This window comes from Poecilia formosa, unplaced genomic scaffold (genome assembly GCF_000485575.1).
Source record: "Poecilia formosa unplaced genomic scaffold, Poecilia_formosa-5.1.2 Scaffold84, whole genome shotgun sequence".
Taxonomy (NCBI): Eukaryota; Metazoa; Chordata; class Actinopteri; order Cyprinodontiformes; family Poeciliidae; genus Poecilia; species Poecilia formosa.
The window spans coordinates 259,767-269,952 of NW_006800023.1; the positions used below are offsets into that span (position 1 = coordinate 259,767).

At 36.5% G+C, this 10,186-nt stretch overlaps 1 protein-coding gene across 1 annotated transcript in view; it reads left to right on the forward strand.

The window, feature by feature from the left end:
- The window catches only part of erbb4b (erb-b2 receptor tyrosine kinase 4b), a 268,481-nt gene that overhangs the window by 248,452 nt on the left and 9,843 nt on the right, over nucleotides 1-10,186 (forward strand). Inside the window, exon 22 of the mRNA XM_016673896.1 lies at nucleotides 8,912-9,067. Within this exon, the coding sequence (XP_016529382.1) occupies nucleotides 8,912-9,067 (156 nt within the window). The remainder of the gene's footprint in view (nucleotides 1-8,911; nucleotides 9,068-10,186) is intronic.

The window sequence follows — 10,186 nt, forward strand, 5'->3', positions numbered from 1 at the left end:
TTGCCACCTGATCCCGAAGATGCCTGTAGGGACCTGGCGCACACAACATGCTGGCAGGGTGGCGGGAGTGATTCTGTGAAGGTAAACCACTAGGATGAAAGAACGGATGGTGCAATATGGGTCAAACACAAAAACGAACACCTTTTTTGTTCCCCTCTCCTGTTGTCACTGTAACTGATCTTCCTGTTTGTTCTTGTCTTGCTCCATCACTATGAAATCAACTTTTAATGGCACAGCACTGGAAATGTGATGTTATTTTAAAAGGGATTTGCTGCAAGCAGTGACGGTCTTTGTCACATTTTATTTGGATCAAAGGAAGCCAGGTGTGTAGTACAGTGCTATAGCCTGTGTTCTATACCTTGTGTATCAGAGATATAGACATTAAATACTGATGCATTTAAAATGACCATTAGCAATTATTCTAAAATACTGATTAATAAAATATTAAGACAAAAACACCACAAAAAAAAGGAAAATATAGTTCCTGATATTTCATGGATTAATTCTGCATTCCCTTTGATCTATGCTGTTTCGTGTTAATTGACATGGAAACCACAAATCAAGCAATAAAGAGCAAAGAATATAGAATAAGGGAAAGCATCATATGCACATTATAAAAACCGTAGCACATCATAATTACATTTAGGCCGATGTGGTTCCAAGACTCTCTTCTCATACAAATCTGTGTTTTTCTTTTCTCTCTTTGGTTTTTAGCTTTTATTGGTGCAACTCTGCACTCTATTTCTCAGTTCTATCATAGGCCTAAAGCATGCTCATTGATGCTGATGATAAAGTTTCATCACTCTGCCAGCCTTTCTCCCCAAGCAACATTTTTTCGAAGACACAAAAAAGGTTGTCTTTGCCTGCCGTCTAAACAAAAATTCAAAAGGAAAAGATGAAAAGCAGTCGACACAAAGATGCTTGTTCATTTCTAAATATGCTGGAATAGTTTTTAGGTCATTTTCAATAAAATAAATGAGATTATCTGCTAGCAGGAAAAACTTCAGGAACAAAAAATTTCAGGCATTATAACTCCATAAATAAATTCAATCCAAATATGTCGGCTAAAGTTCAAAACAGTCACTTTAAGTTGAATGATATTTCTAAATTAACAGTAGAAGCTCCTTTAAATAAGACATTTTTAAATTTCATTTGTAATTTAATATGTAGCTAAAACAAAGAAGCTATAATTGTAGAGACCTCATCTGTAATCTGTACCAAACTCTCAATGCCATACTTTAAATTACGTAACTTCAGAGGACTTTCTTTGTCTTTATTTTCCTTCACTTTAATTCTGGGAATATTTAATATTTCATTCATAACTAACTTTGCCATCTTTGTATGTGGCGGCAAAAATGCCTAAGTCAAAAAGATGACAGACAGTGATTTTGGACTTTTAACAGGAGTTCTGATTGGCTGAGGACATTGGTAATAAGGCAGAATGATGCAGCAGTGGCAGGAGAGTACAGTTTTGCAGATATCTCAATTTGGCCAAAAAAATGACTTAGGCTATTATGCTATTGGGCCAACAATTTGCATTTTGCAAGGGATTGGACATTGTATTTATTCTAGGTTGTAAGATGGAAGTTGTAATATTTTTATTTATTTATTTTATTATTCTTAATGTCTATTCTAGGTTTCTAGAATAAATTATTGCAAAAGGTTATTCAATTCACTGATTACATATATGTTTTTAATTCACCGATTGATAATAGGCCAGAGGATTTCTCTCTCTCTCTCTCTCTCTCTCTCTCTCTCTCTTTCTCTCTCTCACTTTCTGTCTCATGCACACAGCCCCTTTTTTAAAAGCTTAAACTGTGTACTTTATTTGCATGGGTAGGCTGATTTTTTTATTATTTTTTTTTATTCATCTTTCACTGCCTGAGCATTTTTGTCTGCCCCTCCCTCTGTGGGTGGTAAGGTCAAGAGATACCCTTCATACATTCATTCATAAGAGCCAGCTGCATGAAGGACTTCAAAAGTATTAGCTTACCATTTTCTCAAGAGCAGGGCTCTTGCTCTTTTGTTGTTTTTATGGTTTGTTTATGTCACTTACTGAAACGTATGTTGATGTGTCCAATTGCTTTTGTCTTCTAAAACAAAATTAGAAATTCTGATGGGTATGTAAAAAAAAAAAAAAGTCTGAATAAAGATAGTTCTATTTTAAGGGTGAGGAGGACATAAACCTTAAACAAGACAAATGTTAATAGACTAGGAAGTACACTGGGACCAATGAGGAACACTCTGTTTTGCCTACAGGCGCTTAGGCAGAGGGCAAGAAATCAAACTTCTAATCAGACTGTGGCAGAGGAAGACAACTATCCATTATTTCCATCTTTAAGAAGCCAATGACATGTAACCTTGACATTGCCTTTTTTTTTCTCACAGTGGGATCAAAAGGTCAGAAAAATTGTTATAAAAATAGTTACAACAAGCAATTTATTCCTGTCAAACTCTGAACTATTTAATAACATTCATGAGCTTTCATTGCTCCAAGGCTGTTATTTCCATAATATTGGAGTTGTTGGCACAAAAATAAATCCACCAGCTAGAAGAAGTAAGGTCATTGCCTGCTCAGCTGATCCAGAAGCAGTTGCTGATAAGCAGTTGAATCTTATTTGGAGTGATGGCTGCTCGGCAGTCTCACAGCAATAAGTGCCCACCATTTCCCCCTCAGAACCAAATATTATTCACTTTTCCATCCAAAATCTGGGTAAATCAACTGGATGGTGTTGTGTCCATCAATCGATCACATACATGCGTTTAGTTTTAGTCATGGGATGGCTTGAATTTTAAGCTAATCTGTATTTTGCTACCATCAGTTGGGGAGCCCCTCACAGAATCTTGTAGTTTTTAATGATATTTTTTTTAAATCTTGCTTTCTTTCTGCAATTCTGTTTCGCGTAGCTGTCTACCCATCTTTACTTATAGACGCCTAAGCTTATCTGGATGTCTTTGTCTTTCTCTAACTAAACTTTTATCAATTCCTGTTGAAAGAAATTCATAAGATCCGTCTAAAACTATGGTGAAGTCACAGCAGATAAATGTAGAGAGACTTGGAGCAGTATTTATTTGAACCCATCTTTTATCATTTATTATCACGGCATCCTTTCTCTGCCTCAGTTAAAGCACAGGTCAAAAAATAGATATTATAGGTGACTGAGTGAGTAAAGCGCTTGACTTGACCTAAGCTCTTTGAACAGCTTCTTCAACCCCTTTTTATTAATGCTTAACCTGGCAAAGCAGCAATAGAGAGAAATGGAAAATATAATTCCACCTAAAAATGAAAAAAACAAAAAAAACAAACAAAGTCAGGCCATCTTGTTGCTCTGAGGCACCTCTGAGTACATAAAGTAAAATCGAGTATTGTCTGGGAGAATTAATGCGTTTGATTATGTGCAATAGTTCCAGCACCATAATAGCTAAATCATAAGTCATAGGTTCTGCTCTCTGTGTGTGTACTCAGAAATAACTAACTGCACAGAGATACACTCAAATTATGTGAGAAAATACTCTCAACAGATTTTATGTTGGTCAAATATTTGGTGAAGCAAATTTGGCAGAGTAAATTTATTTACTCCCTGAAGGAAATATTTAAGATCAAACTTTTCAAATTATGAGGAGATAATATTTAATGTTTCATTTACTAATCAGTTTTTTTTATTTATTTTTAAAATAAGTGTTTGCTGGGTACATTTAGTCCTAGTGGCTCTACCTAGTTATTGCAGTTAATGATTGGGTAATGATTAAATTATCACCCATCTCTCCCGGTTTTCACTTTGTCCACTCCTTCAACATGTCCTGTACTAAATAAGGATTGGGACGTTTTTTTTTTTTGTTGTTGTTGTTGTTGTTGTTGTTTTTCTCACCCTTGGTCTATTCTGTAATGGCATAATAACAGTTTTGGCAAATATGTAGAAAAAATATATATAAGCTACATACTGCAGCTTTAAGATAAAAAACACAGCCTTATTATCGTTTTTCTGATTTAGTTTTAAAACAAAGGAACTGGAGAGAGAGAAAAAAACACTCCACTTCATTATTCATTATAATAATGAATATTATAATGAATATAATATAGCATGTATCTTATATATATGTAGCTTTATATATAAGCTACATACTGCAGCTTTAAGATAAAAAACACAGCCTTATTATCGTTTTTCTGATTTAATTTTAAAACAAAAGTACTGGAGAGGAAAAAAAAACAAAAAAAAAACAAACACTCCACTTCATTATTCATTATGAACATGAACTCAAAGCAGTTGTCCTGCTAAAAACTTAAATAATTTCCATCATATGGTGATAAAAAGGAAACAAACAAAACATTAAAGACAGGGATACTTGGATTTCAGACACCTCAGTGATCTGTAAAATAATGTGATAAGCATTTTAAATTTAATGAGCGGATCAGAAATATACTTGTATATCTTCTACCCTGTAGTCTGTGATCTCTCAGTAGGTACAGTTGTTAAGCATGTGATCTCCAGTTATTCATACATCTAACATCTGAAACCAGCCTGTGAGTGTCATCTCCAACTCTTTTAAAAAATCTGCAAAGACTGAAAAAGTTGTGTAGTTTGTCCTCAGCTTAAATTTATCATCTTGATGAGTAGACAGATCAGAGAATTTACAAGGAATGAGTACAGGATGTGCTAGATGAACACTCATAAAAAATGTTCATTTGATTCAGGATATCTGTTCATGGAAGATGAGTGAGTCGACAGCTTCCTATGTGAGCAACTGAGTGTGTTGTCATAATAAACAACTCAGAGACCTCTTTGTCAGTGAAAAATGGCCACCAATTCTACTCATGCTCATCCTTATTGATTTTTTTCTTTTTAACTTGCTGCCAAACCTGTCCTCAGAAAACACATCTGAAGACAAGTCTGTTTACTTGGGGAGGGAACTGAATCTGACTTGAGCATAAATAACCAAAATATGCACACATGTCTTATGGAGTTTAATTTCTTTTGACTTCACAGAGGTAATTTCTCAACAGTGCATAACACCTGTATAACTTGTATTGTTTGCATTCGGTTTTGCTTATTACACTCCGGGAATGACTAAATATTGTTCTAGTTTAATGCAGTCGAATGCTACTTTAATTTTAAAGCAACAGATGAGTACAGAAAGTACCCTTTGGGCATGTTGCATAAAGACAGATACTGTACATGTCTGGTTGCATTCAGTGAATCCATTTGAGTCCCACTAGTCATCTTTATGGACTTTGTTGTACTTTAGCCATGCAGCAAAAAGATCCTGGGTTTGACGATCGGCCTGGTGTCTTGCTACAGCATGTATGTCAACCCCATGCAGGCATGGGTTCTCTACAAGTTCCACAGTCCAATTGTTAGGTTGACTGATCTCTTCAAATTTCCCTCAGGTACGGGAGTGTGCCTGTATGACTATATCTCCCTTTTATATCACTCTGTGATAGGCTGGTGACCGGTGATGGTACCTGGTGCATCAAGCTGAACTACTTCCACTTGGATTTTTTTTTGGGGGGGGGGATTCTGCTGCTCCTGAATGCAGTGGCTTAAACATTCTGCGTGCTTGCTGTCCTTTCTTTGCTTTCTTCCCCTCATAAAATAACTATGCAGGGTTTGGAGCATAGGCGAGATCCCTGTGGCTTGGTAGGCAGCACTTTTCTGAAGGTGTGATTATAACAGAGTCTGTCTGAAACCTAGGGATTTCTTTTTGGTGCCAGGCTCACCTGAAATACATGCTCCCCTACTGGCTTTGGTGTGAGTGATGCATCCCGGTTTACTGCAAGTACAAACCTCTGGCAGTGAGTTGTTCCCAACACGCCCACGTGGGAGGGTTGTAAATGAAAGTATCCAAGCAAAAAGCCACAAAAAAAAGTTTTTCTTATGCATGTCTGCTGCAACTTCGGAGTCTCCACACACCATCAACTCCCCTTTCTCAATCTCATTGTGCTGGTAAATTAAAATTCACGGGTTGCCAAGCCATCCATTCTTCCTCCACTGCTTAATTGTCTTGAAAATTGAGGGGATTACTGGGTGCTTTACGTATAAATAAGAATCTGTCAAAAATTTGGCAGAATACACTATGCCAGACAAACAGTCATAGTGTTGATGTTTTATGAACTTTAAGTAAATGCCGGCATACACCTTGAAACCCACACCATCATATTCAGATTTTACTTTATTACAGCACTTTAGGCAATGCACTTTAAAGTGGTGAAATGACCAGTTAAATTATTGCAAACAAAATCTCATCAGTGTGCTTTACATTTGAACAGCCTGATCCGTCTAAGTTTGTGCTTTTACATTGATTACGTGTAAGGTTTTAATGGTCAGCTGTTGCAAAAAATGGGATCAAACCAAAGGGAGGTACTGCATTTCTTTGACTTAATAGCCTGGAAGTTTGTGTTTATGGCTTTTGTTGATGTTTAATATATTGCAGTGATCTCTTAATAATAAGACACCTGCAACATGTGAGGACATCATTGTGTGGGTCACATATCTGTAGTTGCATTTGAGCTTGTATGCAAATGTGCAGGTGTGCACTGAAACTACCCACTCCTCTTTGAGAGGGAGCCAAATGAGGCAGGGTGATTGCAGCCCCACCAGTGTAATCTCACATTGTAGAGTGCTCTAGCACAGCCCCAACTTTGACTACTCGGCTACTTTCAGGCTACCCCCTCCCACCCCCACCCCCCCATTCCACTCCTCTTTTCATTTCATCCCATTCTTGCTAAATGCAATTTGTTATGGCTCCAAATAAGTCCTGGGTTTTCAGTCTTTCCGCCACTTCAAACAAAGTGGTTCCTGTTATTGCTTGTCCAATTTGAGATTGTTTCCACCTCTCCCATCAACCACCCATTTCTCATTTTCTTCAAGTCTACGCTTGCAGTGATCTGTAATTGGCAGTAAAGACTTTAAATATGTTGCACAGGAGGTATTGTAGGAATTCAAGAACGTTTGAATGAATGCACAGGAATTAGATTTTTGTACCTTGAGGACTTCATTGGAATTTTTTGTCAGAATTACCTGATCAAGTATGCCAGATTCATTCACACTGCATTTATTTGTTTATATGTGTAAGTGTAAATGCATATTAAAGATAGAATAATATTGGTACTTTAATTGTTTCAATCATGCAGTTGTGCTGACAATACATAAATACTTGACAAAAGGGAATAAATCTCTTATTGTAACAAGAAAACACGGAATACAGGGGAGAAGGTTTGGTTTTACAAGTCACAGTACACAAATCTTTTCCCATTTGAACCAATAGTACTTTTGCCAAAAATATATGTATTGGGGTCAATCACAAATATTTATTTGGGTAGTTTTAGGAAAAAACTTTTTTTTTTTCAACGTCTTGAAAAAAAGATCCTAGAAACTTCCCACTATTGCTGAATACTGTAAATGCTTGGTTTAGAATTGCTCTTTTGGAAAGGTTCTTGCTGGAAAAGGTAGCCTGCATACCCTCTATGTTCAAATAAAGCTTGTGAGAAAAAAAAAGAACAATCACAGTATCTTAAAACAATAATTAAATTTGAAAAGAAAGTAAGTTTGCATGCTTCTTAATGACTTTAAAAATTTATTGAGAGAAGTGTTTCCCTCCAACACTTTTCACTCTTATGGGAACTGTTGATGCTTGTGGATGATTGTTTTATTACCAATGCAGGCCTTCGGCAATTAGAAGGTCTTTTATTGTAGTTGTTGCTGAGAGTTATCAGAATGAAATAACAATATGGTTGTAATGATAATGACACAAAGAGGTATCAAAAATCTAATATGGGTTTGATGTTGGTAATGATGATAGTACTGTTGATAATGATTAAAGCAAATGGAGTTACAAGCAGAGAGTCAGACTTCCATGTACACATACACTGTGCATTATTGTACAGCACCATGCAAAAGGATTACATTCTATTTTAACAATTCCTCAAATTTCTGTGAATTGTATTTGTATTCTATATGATAGACAAACACGGATTACTGCTGAGCATAATTTGAAAGTAAAAAGGAAAAATCATCCATGATCCAAAAAATGAAAAGAATATTGCATAACTCCAAACCTAAATAGACATGGCTGCCTAATTAAACTGACAGGTTGGACACGGTGATTGTTATTCAGAAAAGCAACTGGAAGACGTATGATAATTTTGAAGGAGCTGCAGAGATCCCCTGCTCAGTTGGGATCATCTTGTAAAAGGCTTTGTTGGAAGTGTGGTGAGGAGAAAGTGATTGCTGAAAGAAAGCCATCAGAAGCAGTTTGCCAGGAGCCTTGAAATGGAAACAGTGAACCCGTAAGCAAGAAGGTGGTGTGCTCAGAGGAGACCATTAATGAATATCTTGGTCTACTGTGGCAAAGAACTAAGTCTGGCCAGAGTTTTTGGGAGGATGAAAGGAGGTAAATACATTTATATATTTAAAAAAATGTAGTGCCTGCGACAAATTAAGACAATTACAAAGACTGGCTTTTCAGAAGGACAAAACTAAATAATTCACCCAAAGCTAGAATATGACACTTTGGATCACAAGTTCTAGATCACAACTTCATATAATTATTTAGGTCATTATGGAGACTTTTTAAAACTAGACTGCATTGTAAGGAAGCAATTCATCTATTTGATGTTGTGTATTGGACCAAGGACTCATCTCAAAGTTGAATGAGTGGAGCTTAGATCAACACATACTTATGTATAAGAATGGAGGTTATACGTTTTACTACCAAGTCCAATTGAGAAACTGTGGTAAGACTAAAAAAATTACTAGAATTCTGCTTGTAGGAACGTTATAGTTGGTACACTGTGCCTTTTCTTGTATATCAAAGCACATATCTGAGTGCCGATACAGTATGTTTTCTATGCAAATAAATATTGTAGAAAATTATAATTACTCTCTAATCTTGGGCTTGAATGTCTATATTGCAGGGAATGATGTACCTGGAGGAGCGTAGACTTGTCCACCGAGATCTTGCAGCCCGGAATGTTCTGGTCAAATCTCCGAACCACATCAAAATTACCGACTTTGGGCTGGCTCGGCTGCTAGACGTCAACGAAAAGGAATATAATGCTGATGGGGGAAAGGTGAACTTCAGTGTCTTTCTCACAAACATTTGCAACTTCTCACAATTAATTCAACACTTACCAGGACCATAATGTTTCCTGTTAATAAGTATCTTTAATTGCCGTTATCTTTTACTGTGTCGTTCAAATGTAATGAACCCTGGATGTATTATTTATTCTTCTTGTCAAAACACTTGACTATTTATTTGCTTTCTTTCAAAGACAACATAAAAAAACGGGCTTTGCAAAATCACACATCGGCACCCTTTCCCCTTTTTTTGTTGTCTCATGTAATCTTGGCTTAAACAGCAAGATGGTTGTCAAGATTATATCAAAGCTTTAGAATTTTTCTGGGTCTTGTCTGCTGCTTATGATTCCTTACACCTAATATTTAGAGGTAAATGCTCATAGTTCAAGGATGATTTATTTAAGATCACACATTAAAATCTGCCAGTTTTCTGTAATTAGAGCCCAATACGATATTTTATTGTCTGCAGTTACACATGTTTGGTTTTGGAAATAAAATGTTAGACTATTTCTTTAGACTGTGGCATTGACAAGTCACAAAATGAAACAATGGGCATTAACATTAATAAGGGTTTCATAGCCTCCAGGAGGAGCATTACCAATCACAAAGGATGCTTTTTCTCAGCATAAAATACTCTTCTGCTCTACTGAACCGTTTTATTTACCTTCGGGGGGAAGAGATCTCACAACCCTGTAAACGTAGTGAATAAATCTGTCCTTGGGGCTATGTGAGCACAGGTCTCTGACCCTTTCTAATCTTTGTTTATCCTTTCCCTGACTTCTGATTTGTTTTCAAACCATTTTTTCACAAGCGAGGATATTCCTCCTCTCTCGCTCCTAATCTTTTTTATGCTTACTGTGGTTTCTGTCAGTGATCAGTGCTGCGCATTTATCCCTGTAGCTGTTAAACAAAAGGCACACTAACCTTCCACATCTCTTCTCTTCTCAACCTTTATCACTGTAATCAATGGAACTGGCCTTCAAATCTAATCACAGTTTTAAGCTTGATCCCAGATCTCCCTTGTTTATTTCTCTTCTTAATTTACTACATCTTAGTCTGAGTGTGTGTGTGTGTGTGTGTGTGTGTGTGTGTGTGTGTGTGTGTGTGTGTGT